The sequence below is a fragment of the Bactrocera tryoni genome, chromosome 4 (genome assembly GCF_016617805.1).
Source record: "Bactrocera tryoni isolate S06 chromosome 4, CSIRO_BtryS06_freeze2, whole genome shotgun sequence".
NCBI classification, from domain to species: Eukaryota; Metazoa; Arthropoda; class Insecta; order Diptera; family Tephritidae; genus Bactrocera; species Bactrocera tryoni.
Genome location: NC_052502.1, coordinates 25,058,412 through 25,076,753, shown reverse-complemented (window position 1 = coordinate 25,076,753; position 18,342 = coordinate 25,058,412). Strand labels below are relative to the sequence as shown.

The 18,342-nt window shown below is 40.3% G+C and overlaps 2 protein-coding genes and 1 pseudogene across 3 annotated transcripts in view; 2 read left to right on the top strand and 1 right to left on the bottom strand.

Moving 5' to 3' along the window:
* LOC120773962 overlaps positions 1 to 4,070 on the top strand; it is a 35,621-nt pseudogene extending 31,551 nt beyond the window's left edge.
* The window catches only part of LOC120773963 (SH3 and F-BAR domain-containing protein DDB_G0274695-like), a 165,217-nt gene that overhangs the window by 112,319 nt on the left and 34,556 nt on the right, over positions 1 to 18,342 (top strand). The window lies entirely within an intron of this gene.
* LOC120773533 overlaps positions 4,741 to 18,342 on the bottom strand; it is a 14,718-nt gene continuing 1,116 nt past the window's right edge. The window contains 8 exon segments of the mRNA XM_040102489.1: positions 4,741 to 5,984; positions 6,100 to 6,289; positions 9,284 to 9,493; positions 9,580 to 9,735; positions 9,737 to 9,895; positions 9,983 to 10,211; positions 13,045 to 13,366; positions 13,789 to 14,378. Of these exon segments, the coding sequence (XP_039958423.1) occupies positions 5,100 to 5,984; positions 6,100 to 6,289; positions 9,284 to 9,493; positions 9,580 to 9,735; positions 9,737 to 9,895; positions 9,983 to 10,211; positions 13,045 to 13,366; positions 13,789 to 14,378 (2,741 nt within the window). The 3' untranslated portion in view covers positions 4,741 to 5,099.

Here is an 18,342-nt window from a genome sequence, read left to right as displayed (position 1 = left end):
CACAAAAAAATAATACAAACTTTGCTCTCACAGAGTTGAGTCTGAGACATTATACTCGAAATCTCTCTCGAAAATGGCCAACAAATTGAACAAAGCATGTCGTGAACTGCCCGGCAGCATAGCCGATGCTTGGCGTGGTGTTGCTACCGAAATGGAGAATCGCAGCGACATCCATCGCCAGCTGTCGGCTTCACTCACAGATGAAATTGTCAAACCACTCAAGAATATAATCGATGCTCATCACAAAACCAGAAAGTCGGTGAGTAACAGTATTGAAATATTTTTCTCCTTCCCAACATCATACTAACTAACCTCTCTCTCTCTCCCTTTTTTCACCTCCAAAGGTTGAGAGCAACGTGGACAAGGCCGCACGCACACTAGCCGAGTGGCGTGTCAGCGAGTCTAAAGCCAAGAAATCGTCACACACAGCTGCACGCGAAAATGAGAAGCTACAGGATGCCTTACTCGATGTACGAATACAGAAATCACCATCCATCGCTCTGCTGCATCAAGGTCCCAATAAGCTTGCTGCCGAAAAGGAAATCAGATCAGCTGAGAAAGATTGCGCCAAATTGGATAGCAAGCGTAAGAAGGCCGAGGAGGCTGTCAAGCGTGCCGATGTGGAATACTACACGCTCTGCATACGCGCTGAACGCGCACGCGTCGATTGGGAGATGGCTGTGCTGCGCGGCTCCTCACTGCTGCAGAATATCGAAAACCAACGTTTGGTTAGCATGAAAAACTTCATCGCGAATTATTCGCGTCTCACATCAAATATGAATCCGATTTTGGATGGTTTGATGCAACGTCTGCAGCCGCAAGTCGACGCTTGCAACGTGTTGAAAGATATGCAGGTGGTTAAGAATATACGTCGTAATTCGGAGGGTCCCAGCGAGCAATTGCTGCCGGACTTCTATTGTGAACACACCACATTGGCTATGAATCGGGAGCGACGCAAGCATGCGCTTATCAAGCTGCTGCAGTTGGTCAAGGCGGATTTGGAGCGGGAGCGTCGCTCGCGTAATGGACTAAAGGGACTCTCCCAGTCATTGAACAACCAAGAGAATCAAAATATCACCGACAAGTTGTATCACGTAAGTTGGCATAGATTAACGCTCGCTTTCTGTTTATATTACTTTTATCAAAAATGCTCAAAAGTCTTCTCTTGGAACTGATAAGGGCTTACCTTCCTTGAGGGCTCCAATAAATTTGGCTCAAATTCGTTAGTCAAATTAGCAATGCAAACTTTAGACGCTCTCAAATATTAACTATTAAGGAATTCATAAGTCGGTTTACTATTTTGCAGTCTTTGAGCGGATTTAAATTTGGATCCGTTTGCGGAGCTATGGCTTGAAAGCTAATTTTGATACTTCATCTAGTCCTTTGAACTGCGAGTTAAGTTTTAGATAAAGCCAGACAAAAGCAGAGGTGGGGTTTCAGCGTTTATCTCATGCTTACTTGCCTGCACTTTCTGCATGTATCGTCGTTACTTATGACCACCAGATTCGCCAGTAAATTGTTCTGCAATTCTTTCGAGACCGTGTGAACAGAAGGCTTACGTCTTGATTCGTCTGTCAGCTCTTTCGAAAATTTCATGTATATCGTTCTTAGTGACTGGGTAGTCAGTCGGACGACACTTTTGGTATTCTCATAGGCTAATTCCTTCCCCGGAGCGCCTTTGTGGCCTGGAACCCAGTATATATGCAGCCGCTTTCAGGCAGTCGTCTACAGCATATCTGCTTATAAGCAGATATTCTTTGACATAATGCGATGTGAAATTATTGTCATTATTGCCTTTATTACCGCCTGGCTATCGACTTTTATATTGATCTTTATGTTAAATTAATACTCACCGAACCAAACAGGGTTAGATCGCCGCAAAAACAGCCCTTGGCCGGATAAAACCCGGGTCAATTCCGGTGCGTAGAACCGGCTGTCGTGGGAATTGTGATCTTTATGTTCTTTTCCTCCATTGTTAGCTATATCATACATCTTTTCAGTGTGACTTCCGTTCTGGAAGATACTGGTATTTCAATTGCCTTAGGCCTCCTTATAGTCACTTCTGTCCATGGTCTATTCGATAAGTTAACGGTATGCCAAAAATTAGCTCAAATGGTTGACGATCTCACCCCCTAAGGAATATTTCTCATTGACAATATTTTTTCCAACAAAAGATTTTTCATTTATCTCAAAATATTTCATACGCCAATAATTAAAGGAAATCGCAAGAGTGCCTAAAATATTGCTTAACTTCAATGCTCTTGCAATCTTTACAGATACGATCGATGCTGACCTATTTGGAGGGTGCACGCTTCAAATTGCACTCAGCACTACTCGAGTTGGATCACAAGCCGAGATCGTCACATCCACTGGCACAACATATACAGGTATTTACTCATTCTAATATCTATAAAATCACCTTAATTATAATCATTTAATTTCCGTGCCAACAGGTTACACGCGATCGTACCGGCTTACAACAGAGCGTACTCAAAGTTCCGCTCTGGCTCAAGAACAACGATCGCATGAGTCAAGACGACAGCGCATCGGTGCAGGAAAACGAATACGAATGCGTCAATCAAACATCGAACATATCCAACGCCAGCTGCACCGATCTCAGCAAGGATATACTCGTGCGCAAGTTCAGTCGCAGCAAGAGCAACATTGAGACGCTCAGCAACAAGACACAGCTTTGCATTGCCAGCATTGATAAGACAAAGACAATACCAGCGTATATCGACAATGATCCGTATGAGTGATCGTGGTCAAGCCGATGGCGGTTCGAATCAACAGGACTCCGATTTCGATGAATTCAACTCCACAGGATGAAGACGACGAGCAGACTAATCACCACAAACAGTTCGGCACGCAAAGAACACAAAGCGATTATAGAGAAGAGCACAATGTTGGCGAACGGCACGGCCACGGCCATGTCAACGGTGCGGCGACGACGACGCCTACAATCTAACAAAATGCGGCAGAGCTTACATAACGGACAGAGCAATATGAACGGTAATGCGACCTAAATGGCAACGCGCCCGTTATACTGAGTCGTTGCAAAGCCTTGTACAGTTATACGCCGAAATTGTATGACGAGCTGGAGCTGACGCCGGGCGACATCATTGAAGTGCACGCCAAGCAGGAGGACGGCTGGTGGCTGGGCGCGCTGGGCAATCACGTGGGCATCTTTCCGGCGACCTATGTGGAGGAATTCGCTTGAAGAGCGTAGTTTAAGCGTTGTTATTAAGTGTAAAGCAAAGTGTGCGTTTGCAAGTGCGTCGTTCTAAGCCTAAAAAGCAGACGAGTATATATATGTATATGTAGCAGAATACACGAAGACGTTTCGGCAAAGAAAACGTTTTTACTACAAATGGCCACCCGTATTTAGACGCCTTAGCATTAGCAACTTGTCTTCCCTACGACTGCCAAACGGGGTTCAAAAGCAGAGCGCTCAAGTTATACAAAAATCATCATAAAAAGTTAGCTTGACACTCTCAAATTAGTTCTAGAAAGCAGCAGACACAAAAAGTGGCCTTGTTTGCGCGGAAAAATGGTTTTTGAGCAAAGCAAAAATAATAAAAACAAAAGTAATAACATTTGAGCCATTTGTCTGACGCTCGAGTTAAGGAAACTGTTTCGTCATTAATTTATAAAATGCATAATCACTGATTAATTTTCTTTTTTTTGTCTTAAAAATTAATTTTAACATATAATTATATAATTTTAATGCAGCTTAAGTTGTTAAATTGATTTACTTATGTATTGCCTATTATGTATGTATTTATATGCGATGAAATGTTTAATTCAACACAAAGATTTGTATAACCACACCAACTCACAGCAATTCAGAGTGAATTCATGCATCACAGCTGCTGACTGAGCGTTAGCGTTGACTAAAAACAACAAAAACAACAAAATATTGAGCCACATAATGAAAAAGCGCTTGAAGTCATTTATATTGCAACAAACATATTATGTTCTATTATTAGTGCAAGCTTACGTATATTAATATTTACATATGTATTTACCTACTTTTAGATTTTAGCAATAAAAATGTGTTGTTTGAAATATTCGAAATCTCAAAAAAAAAAAACAAAAAAATGTTGAAATTAATGCAAATGCTGCCAAACTGCCATTAGCGGCATGCAAAGGCAACATTTCTATGAAATAAGCACTCCGTGGCACTCTGTAGCACATAAACGCCTGAAAGCATGCACTTCCGCTGCTGAAGCGGAAGGTAAAAGTGCAATTCGGCTGGGCGACCTGCTGCATGTTTATGGTCGCCTGGTGCAGCAGCCAAATTTCAGTACAAATTTGCCACAAATTGGCTGCAGCCGGCTGTGCGTGCGTGCTGCATTAGTATTAGTGCGCCTAAAAGCGGTGCGGAAGCCAACAAAAATGATGCACAGCGACACCTGTGACATATACAGCAAGTTTATGTTGCGCCCTCTAGCGGCTGTTAGTGAAACTCATACAAAAGTTGTGTCGCCCTGTGCCAGCGAAACGCCTGAAAGCATGCACTTCCGCTGCGGGAGCGGAAGTTAAAAGTGCAATTTGCCAGGGCGACCTGCTGCACGGTTATGGTCGCCTGGTGCACCAGGAGAATTTCAGTAGGAATTTTAGCGCTGCGCGCGATGCGACCGCCACAACAACAACAACAACCATATGAAAACGTGCTCAGCGTGCGATTTCGGTGATTTTGAATGAAAAAAAATGTTTTTTACGAAAATTAACGTTTATTTGATATGTGTGCGCTTAAAATATATGCACAAATATGGAGTACAGTTATAAATTATTATTTTATAGTACTTTTCGCAGTTGTGTTATTTTTCTGCTTTTGAGTGCATATAACATTTTCAATAAATATTTTGCATTAAATATGTTCAAATACATACATATACATATATGTGTGTGGTATGTTAGTTGACATTTTTAAAATTACAATAACAATATAATAATTAAACTATATATGCATACAATGTGAGCAATTAACAAATTAACTACGGCTTCTACTATATAAATAAGCAAATGAACTGAATGTGTGTGTTTCTAAAAAAGCGACTGCAGCGTTGTTGCCTTCCCGGCGCTGGGTGGCGTGGTTAAACCTCATTGGTACCCTCCAGGCTGCGCAGCTTCTGATACATGTTGATGTAGTGCGCTTGCAGTTGTTTTTGGTAGTTCAGCACCTTCTCGCGCTCCTCGCACCACTGGCGCTTCTCCAGCTCGAAATTGACGCGCACATCGTCCAGCTGTTTGCGAAGCTTGGCGATCTCCTCGGCGTAGCTCGCTGACTCTTCGATGAGCGTGTCCAGCGTCGACTCCTCCAGCTTGTTCGGATTGGACTGTGTGTATTTGAGCGGTTTATGCGTCGTCTGATGATTCATCGCTATGTCGGGCAGGTTTTGTGCGCCGTAGACGAAGTTCTGTATGTCAGCGGACATTTTGGCCAAACGCTTCTCGGCGCGTTGCTTGCTTTGTGCACGTTCGCGTTCATTTTCGCTTTCGTCGGTGTCGTCGAGTGGCGGCGCGATCTTCAGGCAATTCATTATCAACTCCAGGTTGGTGTCGTCGATGACCTTCTCCTTGGCGCCATTGACCGCCGTGATTTCCGGCTTGTGCGCTTGGCGGCGCGTGCGATTGCAAATGTCTGTGAGGTTGTCCAATTGCTGTTTGAGGCGTATGAAGCGTCCGGAGGGCTCCTCGCCGTACTCTTGGAAGATCGCCAGGTCGGAGAGCTCTTTGCGCAGCTTGGCCAATTCATTGGTGAGCGCCAGTATCACCTGATCCTTGAGTATGATGATCTTGTTCAGCTGCTTCAGTTCGCTTTCGGCTTGCTTGTCGGTGCGCGCCTGCTGCTGTTCGACTTGCTTCTGTTGTTTCGTCATTTTCTGGTTCTCCTGCAGACTTTCGTAGATTTGCGTTTCCGCGTTGGTGTTCTCGTGTCGCAGATGCACGATGGCGTGTTCCTTCAGCGTGATTTCGACCTGGTCGTTGGAAAAGTGGGAATTTTTAATAAGGATTAATAGATATTATTAGTTTAATTATCGTAAGAGAAAATATTTTATTTTCAAAGCTTATTTTAGCGCAAAATTTACTCACATTTGCTTCCTTGAGCTGCGATTTGAGCAGCGCCAGCTCGCCATTGCGCTCGCAAACTTTCCATTCGCTCTCCTCTAACTGCGCTTTTATGCCGGCGATGGTGTTCTCCGATTCTCGCAATTGCTCTTCAATATAAGCGACGCTGTCCTTGAGATTACGCTCGGAATTCTTCAAGCTGCCATTGGTGCTTCTGCAAAAAGAGAAAATATTGGTGTACACCGATGTAAGTGTGGATTTCTTAAAAGGTTTTCAGCAACAGAGTAGAATATAAACCAAACGAGATAGATACACGGTTATATATATATATAAATGATCAGGATGAAGAGAAAAGTTGCAATCCGAAATCTGTCTGTCTGTCCGTCCGTTCGTGCAAAATTGCCATTATCCGAAAACACATCAAGTGACATAACTAAGCACTACAACCAAATTTGCTGGGTATAAATCTTATAAGAACTTCTACCGACAGTGTGAAAATGGATGAAATCGAATGAAAATCCCGCTCACTCCCCACATAACGGTATGTTCAAAAGTACTAAAATCGTGATAAATCGATAACAAAATGAAAGGTAAAAATTTGCCGCCGAGATGGTATGACAAGGCTTTATAGAAGCCAAGGTAAAAATTGGACGATGGGCGTGGCACTGCCCACTTTTTATTGAAGTCCCATATCTCGGGACCCGACTGAACGATTTTGACAAAATTTGGTACGTAGAATTATTTTATATTCCTATGCCACAATAGAAAAATGGGCGAAATTGGACAACAACCACGCCTACTTCCCATATATCACAATTTAAAATTGTTTAAATCCAATCAAAACTGTTCAAGCCCCTAGGTACCGAATATTTAGACCCCGTTACCTATAGTTGACTTCTGATCGAAAATGTCGGTCAATGTGTGATATACATAACTGAAATTAAGTGATAGTCCTTCTCTTATAATGGTATAATAGTACTTCCCTGAGCCCCCAAATACCTAATAACTACAAAGATTTTCGGACTTCCACGTGACTTTATGTTGGATATATCAGCCCATATTGAGTTGTCTCAACGAAATCAAGACAGTATATCTTTGTGCCAAAAATGGATAAATTTGAGCGAAAACTTGACCTAGCCCTTTTTACCAGGATTTTAGAATATCCGCCAGACTTTACTTCATATGATTGGTGATTGTATATGAGGTACCTTAATGGTAATGGTTAATGGATAATATCGGGTCGGTATTACCCCAACTCCAATATTCTGAACATAATGATTTTCGCTTTTCTAACAAATATTATGCCGTGTTCGTCGATCAGTGTATGAGTTATATAGAGTTTGTTTGGAATGTTCTTGCATTTCAGAGTTTTGATCTGACATTAAGTGATTGCAACCTGTTCCTGCCTAAGTCAAATAATTTGGCTGATGTAAAATTCGCCTTAAGAGAAGCTTGTAAAAATCGACTACCCGCTTTATGCCAATATGAACGAGGGTTTTATGACAGAGGTATTAGGAAATTACCTTCAAATCTGCAACGAGTTCTCGACAACAAGAGTGGTAAGCCACCATTCTTAAGCTCTCGTAGATTTAACACTAACAAGATCTTGATTCTATTCAAAACCTGAAGTCAAATCAGCATTCTAGATTGAATTATTTTCGAGATTTAGAAAACGTTATTGGAGACGCAACAAACAATAAGTGGAACTAATGGGCCGAATAGGAGAACGAAATAAAGAAATCAAATACGTAAAGGTAAGAGAGTCGGAAATATCTCGTCAGACAGTCCTAGATCTTGAGCCTTTATTAAAACTCACTAATAATCGCGATTTTTGAAAAAGCGAATGTTCGCAACATTAAGTAAAATAAAAAATTGCTTTTTGATCTGTCTCATAACTCGTTAACGACAATATTCGCAAACAAAAAGAAAAAAAGAGCACAGGTTTGGAGACGTTTTCTCTTTAAATAAATAATAAGACCGAATATAAATTTTAATGACTTATGTTTTCAAAAGCCTTATTTTAGTCTAGGAACTGATGTCGAAATTTTCGGAACGAACATCACCATCACCCTTCTTGAGACCCAGCTATCATTATTGGATGATATTTGATCAAATAGATCACGTCCAGCACGCAGTGAAGAAAATATAGTAGCTGTAGCTGAGTGCTTTAATGAAGACCGTGGAGAGCCGATCCGGCGCCGTTCGCAGCAGCTCGGGCTGACGTACGGAACGACTTGGCGCATTTTACGTCGAGATCTTAAATTGAAAGCTTACAAAAAATATAGCTTGTGCAACCTCGATATTTGGCTTCAACAATACGGTGTCACTTCCCACAACGCGCAGCTGACAATGATTTATTGAGAGAACGCTTCGGTGAGCAGATAATTTCACGTTTTGAGCCACATTAGGCCACATCGACCGTGTGATCACACCGTTAGAATTTTTTCTGTGCGGATATGTAAAGGCTAAAGTCTGTGCGAACAACCCTGCTTCGATTCAGGACTTCGAGCAAAGTATCATGCGTCAGTTACTAGTTCGAGTCATCGAAAATTGGACTCAACGGATGGACTATCTGAGACGTAGCCACGGCCAACATTTGAAAGAGATAATCTTCAGAAAATAAATGCCAAAGAATTTTCTTTGGAATGATAATAGACATTCCCCATTAAATTTGAAGTTTCTGTGTTTTTTTTTTAAGTAGGGAACCTCGAAACGGATCACCCCTTATTAAATATTCCTTAAAGAACTTGGCTTTGATCGGTCAGTATAATTTCACAACAGTTTCTTTGCAGGATGCACCGATGCCATAAACAACAAACTACACCAAATGTCTTGAAGATATCTCGTCAACCAAAAACGAGAACTTGATTCATATTATTCTGTTTGTAAGACATCAGCGTTTCTTACAGCTTATTGGTGAGAATGAAGGACGAGTGCAACATACAAATCGTTATCTCAAAAACTGAGGGACTAGTTCACATACGTAAAGACAAACAGACGGATAGACGGACATAGCTAAATCGACTCAGCTCATCTTGCTGATCATTTTTATATATGTATGTATATATTAACTTCGTGGCAAACTTAATACTCGTATACCTTGTTCAGGTTATAAATAGCTTAACAAACTACCAGGCATCTAACTACTACTCGTCTAAATATCCCACATCTCTAACATATTTTCAATAAAAATTATCCCATTACTCACCTCAAAATCTCATTTTCATTCTTCAAATCGGCCACCTGCTCCCGCAGCTTATTCGATTGGTCGGTATGCCGCAGCTTGTGCTGTTTGAACTGGAATTGTTGCATGGCCAGCATTTGCTCCATTTTCTTCATTTTCAATAAATATTCACGTTGCTGAGCCTCATAGAACGTCTTCAGACGCTTTTGTCCATGCTCCCAGAAGTTCTTTGTCCTAAAACACACAAAATATTGAAAGAAAACACCTTAGTTAGCATCAATTGCGCCAAACGGTGTATATGCGTGTGTGTAAATTGAAACCTTTGTACTCGGAATATTACTTTCCTGTTGTGCCCAATGGTTTGGCGTGTAGGAGGTCCCGAATCGCGATCCTTAAGCGCCGCTTCCAAGTCTGATATGCCCGAGTCGGACGGTGAAGGCGTCATATCGCAATTGTTCGTTTTCAGCAGATACTTCGCCACTGCTACTGCCGGTGCTGCCACTCGAGTTGCCACTGCCACTGCCGGGCTGTGCTGCCCACGCCAATGAAACAGTTGCTTGTGCCGCCGAGCATAGCGTTTTGCTGGCACCATTGCTGTTGTTGTTGGCGTTGTTGCAAGGCTCCGTCGCAGATTTGCTGTGAATGCCATTAAAATGAGTTAAGTGCATATAAAAGCTTTTGCGCTTTAGCGATTTCTATTTCAATTTAATTTCCTTGGCTTACATTGTGCTACTTTGACTATTCGCGTCCGAATCCGGTGTATGCCGAATCGATTCCATGCTATCGTTGATTTTCAACGATCTGGAACCACGACGGCGCGCCATGAGACTGTTGCAATAATTATTGCTTGAATAAGCGCCAACGGCCATGCCTCCTCCGAGCACACCACCGCCAGCACCGACACCAGCACCGCTGCCACCGCCGGCGCTGCCATGCCGCAAATCAGACGTGCCTGCAAAGTAGCGAAGTGAAAGAAGAAGACAAAGCTTTTAAAATCGCTGCCACATAAATAACAAGCTATAAGTCTAAGCTTAAGTTTAATTGTAAGTTTACATGTAAGCATGTAATCATTAATAAAGTATTGCAATAATTGTTTCGAAATGTGTGGCGCTTTAGCTGAATTTTTGTGTCGGTTATAGAGTTTCGAAACATTGCTGGTAGTAATTAAAAATGCTTCCTTATACACCCCGCACATTTTCCAAATCAATATGCTAGGTCCAATGTTGTATATATAAACGAAGATAGCCGAATATACATATATGAGGAAGACTTCAGGAAGACCCGAAGTTTAATTCACTTCACTGATCGCAAGCGATTTTAGTTAAATAGAGACACAAATTCGATTTACGTCGGTAAATAACTCGAAATTTTATAGGTTAGAATATTTTTGAAATCATATTGAGATATACTATTGTGGGCAAAAAATAGTAAGACTTTGTAATATAAAATTTGCGCGAAAACCCATTCGTAGAATTTTTTTTTCCTAGGTTGGTATGATTGTCAGTGATATCTATAGCAAATGTCAAATCAAAATAATCATTAGTGTTTGGGATACGATTGGCTTTCTCAAGTACATAAAGCACATTTAGCCATTTATACGAAGAGTGAGATTATTCAAGAAAGAAGTTCCATTAAATTTTTTGTGCGGAATCATATTTCTGGTGTCGAAACGTCCAGCATGTTGAAAAGGCATTTGGTGATAATTGTTTGTTGCGAGCAAGTGTTTTTGACTAGTAGAAATTATTTAAAGAGTGAGTAAAACGCCTTGACGACGCACCACGTTCAGCACGGCCGTCAACATTAACTGATGATCAACAAGTCAATAAAATAAAGGTATTGCTGCTTGAAAACCGACGATTAACAGTCAGTCCTGGCATCGTTGGAATATCGGAAGAATCGGTGAAAACCAGTTTAAAAGATCATTTGGGGTTAATAAAAGTGAAAGCATAATTAGTTCCGAAATCATTAAATTTTCGAAAAACAGCGTCTCTTTGACGTCTGTGAAATAATTCTTTCCGACTTTCAAGATATCATGAAACGTATTATTACTGAAGATGAGTCTTGGATCTATGGGTCTGACCAGGAAACATACCATCAAATGGCCGAATATCGTGGCCGAAAAACCACGTCAAAACAGGTCAAAAATCCAAGTTTTGTTGACAGTTTTCTTCGATTATCGACCAGCAAAATTGTCAATAAGGAATACTATTTGAGTGTCATGCGTCGTTTGCGCGAATCTAAAACGGCCGGAATTATGGGGGGATTGTACCTAAGGTTGAAAACTCTTCACAAAGAATTTTTCCACACAAGAACTCTAGTTTGATTGATCAGCGATCCAATCTAAAATCTTTCCAAAATTTCTTGAAAATAGGTCATTAAATGAAATAGTTTTTCATACAAACTCTTGATTACGATCGTTCAGTTCATATGGCAGCTTTATGCTATTGCGATCCCATACCGTCTGTTTCGGCAAATGAGCAGCATCTTAGTGAGAAAAATACGGGTGCAAGATTTCAGATGGATATCTCATAAACTAAAAGACCGCTTCGTTATATACAGACATACGAACAAGGCTAAATCGATTCAGCTCGTCACGTTGATCTATTATATAACCCTTTATAGGGTTTCTGACGTTTCCTTTTAGATGTCACAAACCTCGTGGAAAACTTTATATACCCCATTCGGGGTATAAAAAATTAGCCAAGATAGTTTTGCCAAGATAGCTTTCCAAATCAAGCTTTTATAAAAGTCAATCACTAACAAGATGTTAAGGAGTTCGAGGCTAGCTAGGTTGAGTGCGCCGTCTTTAAACTCTTTTTTTTTTAAACTGTGTTTTTGAAGTCGGTTGGAGAGATTTCTCGAGAACTAGTACTTCATTCATCTTCATTAAATTTAGTCTTTGAGATACAATTCTTAAAGAATTGGACGAAGGATAATTTTTTAATTACAACTAATTAATAAAGGCATCGCAATGGCCGAATTTAAAATTTTTTTTTTCCAAAATTTCAGAATTTCTTTGTTAATAGTGTACTCGTATTTGTAACAATAGAAAATTCTAATAAAATATTTCATATTTTATATGAGAAAAAAATCGTTGAAAAAAGGTTGTTTTTCATCCAAAGAAACCCATGTATCCCCTTAAGGGAATTGCTCAATTCCTTACAGGTCATCAACAAATTCCATAGATTGATGTTTGATGATCGTTAAATGACGGAAATACCTGATACGTTAATGAGATCAAAGGAACCACTTGGACATCTCGTTTATATATGTATTGTCTTTTGTCTCAATATGTGATAATGGCTGAAAAATGCCACCATAAACTCATTTCGTAGTCCATTCCATGCTTATCCGAGTGGATTACATGAAAAAATGATTGGGAAACGTGCAATTCAACATGCACATCAGTTAACCGTATTATAAATCAGTGAAAACGGTGACAAAATTGTATGAATTAGGATTAGATGCGGTTTTGCAACCAACATATTTGAAGCATAGCAAGCATGATTATCAAGAAAAAATTGAGTAAAGTTGTTACCATGATACTGGCAACGGACAATCTACAGATGAACTGCAGCATCTAATTGTTTCATACCGAGAAATGGTCAAATAAATGCACAAAACTTTGGGATTGTACCCACAATAATTGGGACAAAACCAAATGCAATCATAGACAATCACACGCCGTTGCAAATCAAACACAACGAAGTAGGCGCAAACATAAGCGCACCTAACGAACCGAACCCATCACCAATCAATAGTTTGCCCGATCATTAATTACTTACTGCCAAAACGCATATTGTTCGAACCCTGAGCCGCTGCCAGAGATGGCGTAGAGCCATAACGATCGCCCACAACTGCCGTCGCCACATTTGTCGTCGTCGCCGCCGCTGCTGTTGTTGTCGCTGCAGTCACATCGCCGGCAACATAACGACCGTGCTGTAAGCTGTAGTCCGGCTCGAAGGGGATTGGCTTGAAGGCGATGGGACGCAAAAGATTCTCATACGACGTCATCACAGACATCGCTGGTGTGGCTGTTGTTGTTGCTGCTATTGTAGCTGGTGCAGCTGTTGTAGTTGTTGCAAGCGCTGCTGATGGCTTCGACTGCTGCGATAGAAAAAGAGAAGAGAAGAGAAGGAAGAAAAGTAAATGCAAAAGGTATTAGCAGTTCGCGGAAAACTGAATGACTAAGCAAAAGCTATAAATGTAAGCCAATGAAGTGGAATAAAATAGTTGAAAGCAAACTCGACCCAGCGCCCCAGCGACCGACTGACAGACACAGCAATCTACGCTCGATGCTGTTGCTGTACCAAATGCAAGCGATTGTTTAGTTGTTTGCAGTTGTTGTTGCAGTTGTTTAGTGACACTGACACACCCAAGATTTATTTGCAAACAGCGCACCGCGACTCCACAGAGTGCGAATGAGGCGAAATTTGAGTTCGCCGATGTTTGGTTAGATATATGAAATACATGTGTATGTGTGTATGTGTGTGCGAGTGTATTAATAGGTGTGAAATCTAGTTACAAACCTGCTCGCCGGTTTCTCCAGCGCTGACACTGCCATTCATTGTTGTTGTTGTTGCAGTGTGACCTGTTGCTGCTGTTGAAATGTGTTGCAAGTGCGATATGTCGCCGGAACTGCGTTGTTGTTGTTGCATTTGTTGTAATTGCAGTTGTTGTTGTTGTTGCTGTGGCTGCGGCTGCTGTTGCATTTGCTGTAATTGCAGTTGTTGTTGCTGCTGCATGTGTTGCTGTTGTTGCTGCATTTGTTGTTGTTGTTGATGTAGGTGCGCCAACTGACCCATTGCGGGCTGTGAGTGTTGCCGCTGCGCCTGCAGGTGCTGTTGCTGCAGCTGCTGCTGTTGTTGTTGCACCAGCTGTTGCTGCTGCTGTAATTGTTGTTGCAAGCGCAGTTTCTGTTTCGCATCCAACGCATTGCCAGTCATATTAGTGAAGCTGCCAGACATGCAACTGCCGCTGCTGCCGCCAACACTCTCCGCTATGCTCAGCCGATCGCTTATTTCCGAGTAACTGCTGCGATTTCCGCTTCCGTTGGCGCCCATCAACGTCAGCGTTGGCGTGGGTTTACGCACCAATTGCTGATGTTGCTGATAGGATGCTTGGGTGTGTTGGCGCAGCTATACACTCCTGCACCTATAGCGATTTGATCTCGTATGCATAAATCGAAATGAGTGCCGCTTCTCTAGTATATTACTAAAATAACTATTCTACAACAAAAAAAACACGAAATAGCGTTAAGCGAGCTGTCGTCAAAGCTGTCATTCAAAGCTATATTTCATTGTGGCCCGATGTCGAAAGTTCCGAGAGAAAAGCAACTGTAGGGAGAAAATAATCAGTGAAAAACTCATGATCGTTAGACAAAAGCCTAGCCTCTCGGGTTTATACAGATTGAACCATCTTGCTGATCATTTATATATAGAGTTTATAGGGCCACAATATTTTGCCTTCTGACTTTGCAAACTTAATATATATTTCAATGGTATAAATCCACTTTTTGGTAAGGGTTACATATATGTAGTGAAGTTGTTAATGACAGGAAATGGTTTTATCCTAAATATTTTCACCCTTGAAACTGATCGGTGTTTCGCTGTATATTGTTGGACGACTAAATTGCTGCCCAGAAAAAGAGGGAGAGTCCTCTTCCCACTCTCTACTTGCTCGTACAGCTTTTGTGAATCATCCTAACCTTTGCAGGCTTGTAATGAGCCGAATGCACTTTGTCGATATTTCATACGCCAAATATATATTTTCTGTTAAAATTCACCCATAATATCCACATGTCGTCAACCATTTAAGTAAGCGCTCATTAAATCATAGATATCCCACATAAGTGTACAATCTTGCCTGATGGCGTAAAAGTATGCATATCCAGGTTACCATTACGTCGTATCTTGTATTTGATTTTGATTATTCGAACTTAATGTTTAAGCGATCGATATTATTTAGGATTGTGCTATCAAAGTAACTTACTTCCTATATCTATAAGAAAAAAGTGAAACTCGTTTTGTAAGGATAATCAGCAATTTTCTATAGAAATACGAAAGATTTACAAATCTTATAATTTTAATATCCCAAGATTGGTTATCCTCGTATTATCACCGCGAATTGAATGAAGATGTTATGGCTTATAGTAATGTAAAATAAATGCCATATTAAAAGTGGTTGGGCTAGTATGTTTTAGTGGCTGCGTTCTTTGGAGGATGGGCCAAGTGTAAATTCACTGGAGTGAGGAAAGCTCTCTGAGCGCCATTCAGTAGAAATTAGAAACAATTCTTTTATATAGCGGCTCAAAGCCCAGTTCACGACTTCCGGTCTTTGCCAAGTATACTCTGGGTAGCCAAAAAACATTCATTCGAAGTCGAGCTAAAGTGAGAAGACGAAACACCCTTCCGCAGGGTTTTGCGCTGGATTTGGGACCCGCCACGTAAAAAACACCTCCAATAAAAAGAAGAAAACAGCCTCGGATGAGAGACCCTCCTTTCGATGACGACCAGTGCAAACGTATTAAGAATTACGATTTATGGGCAATCACTTGGAATATCCGGCTGGTATTAAGAACCGGATATTCCAAGTGATTGCCCATCCCTGTTTTATGCCACCCACCTGTTTTATGTCCTCGTAAGAATAAAGGCTGACATCATCGCCGTCCAGGAGTTCGATGGACGGGACAAATACTGAGTCGAGTAGGTCCTTGTCTCACTTACTACAGTGGCCATATAAAGGAACGCGAATTCGGTGTAGAGAAACTCCGCCAGAGTTTTGGCATTCATTCGATAGATAAATCATCTAACCAAATGTAATTTATTGTAGTACTAGATTCCAACAAAAGTAAAATCCATTGAGCTACCTGACTGTCTCCGAGATCGAAAAGCCTAACCTGATCGATCCATGTTGACAGTTCAGAAAGAAACTAGTTTCTTGAGTAGTTCTAAGAAGATGCTCTAACTGACTGGTTCAACTAATATTTGCAGGAAAATTTTGGATTTTGTACAGGAGTAAAAAACCTGAAATAGACCCTCGTTAAATTATCTGCAGGTGCTATAAAATTAAATTTTTTGCTGTTTTTCCTTTAACTTATTTCGGTGAAAGGAGGGCGCACTGCAAATCTTGAAAGTTGCCATCATTACATAGATGAAGTGAGTTACAAAAGTAAAAAGTCATAGAAATATACACACAAGTACATTAACAAAAACAAAGCGTATAAAAATCAACAAAATTGTTAATAAAAAGCAGTGAATTAGTTACCTTTACGGTACATAGTGAATAAGCAAAAATTTTTGCGTGCGCAATATGGACACTGGTCAACAAAATTGAAGTTTAATGCTTCAAATTTTGTATTACTGTTTTGTATGCGTTAGTTATCGAGACTATACATATATTGGTAGTCGAAAAAGTGTTTTCGTATTTCTAGTTAAACTTCAAATTATTCTTTTTATATTTATAATAATAAATAAATAAACATTTATGTACCATTTTGGAGACATTATTCCATCAGTGTAAAACTTTCATCAGTATATATCGAAATTTCGAAATTTTCAGAACGAAAGCGAACGAACCATTGTTGTGCCGTATGAACTGATACAGCATCGTCTCCGTAAACTTCACAAATTTCATTCGTGGCTTGCGTGTCATTCTTCCCTTTTTTATACAAAAATTTCAAAATAATGCGAATTTCTTTATAATTTTCACTCATTTTTGAACAGCTGTAACTTTTTTTCAACTTCCCCGAATTTAATATTTTTTAAAATCTCACCTTACCAACACTATACGGTATGACACAATGTGATTGGTAGCACTGGAGATATACGACTACACATCTATTGATAAAATACGAAAAAACTTTTTTGACTACCCCTTATATGATAACATAAGAGAAGAGAATCAGCAATTCTCAAAAAAACTGTATAGTAGTTATTATTTTTGTTTTTCAGAGATCGGAAAAACTTTCCAAATATTTTTTAAATTTTGCACGTTATGATTTGGTTGGGAGATTGAAAGAGGAAGTCATAATAAGTTTGATCGCAAAAGAGACATTATTACACACATTGTGCTCCCAAAAGGGTCCCATATAAGCACTGTTGAACAACTACCTGAATTTTTAAAAATTCTAAGATTTCCAAATTTCGTTTTGATGGGAACATTGGTAGCCGTGGATCTTCCAGCCACTACGCCTTATAGGCGTTGCATTCGCAAAAGTAATTTGTTAACGTCTGCTACGCATGCTTTGCATTGCCCCGTTTTTTCCTTACTAAGATTCTGAACTTAAGGGTTAATTGTACAGTGATGACTTCCACCATATTAATAAATTCCTAAAATTCTTATTTTTCCGTCCACTATACACACTACCCGAAAGAAATTTTTTAGTACGCAAAAGACCTAAGGTACTTAGGAACAGCTTGGAAGCAGCCGATCGGTCTTGGGCAGTTTATGCGCCAAAGAAAAAGAGACGTGGTACCGTTATCATTCGACATTTTTTGAAATCTTTGTTGGGTTAAGTTCACTATGTATCTAAGGCGCTTAGAATTTGCCGAATATTGTTTGAAAATCATCCGTAAGTACTAACTTTTAACTTGCAGGATCGAATTCTCGGTTTTTGTGACCGGACCATAGAAATCAAAATACCACGTTGAAGTGTCCCATGAGAAAACAATATTACTTGTGCAAAAGTTTAGTTTCTTAGCACATATGTATTTAAACTAATAATCAAATTTATGTCGCTTAGTGTAATGCCAATTCAATTTCGAGCGAAAGTGCCATACGAGTGAATACTCCAAATTAGCTCACAACGAATTTACTTATTGCTAAGCAAACGCTTAATGACAAAGCAGCAGATGAGCTGCCTCGCTATCATCGTAAGTCATCCGTTGGCGTTAAGAGCAAAGCATAAAATTAATTTCACATTTTCGCCGCAGACAGACAAGTCAGTTGAAGTGCTGCGCAATCGCAGCTTTCCTGCCCAGTGAATGTAATGGCATTCTAATTGGAACCAAGTGAAAATGAGTGAGGAAATTTCCGAGGCACAGTTTGTATACTTAAGCCAGATTTCAAGTGACAGTGACGCA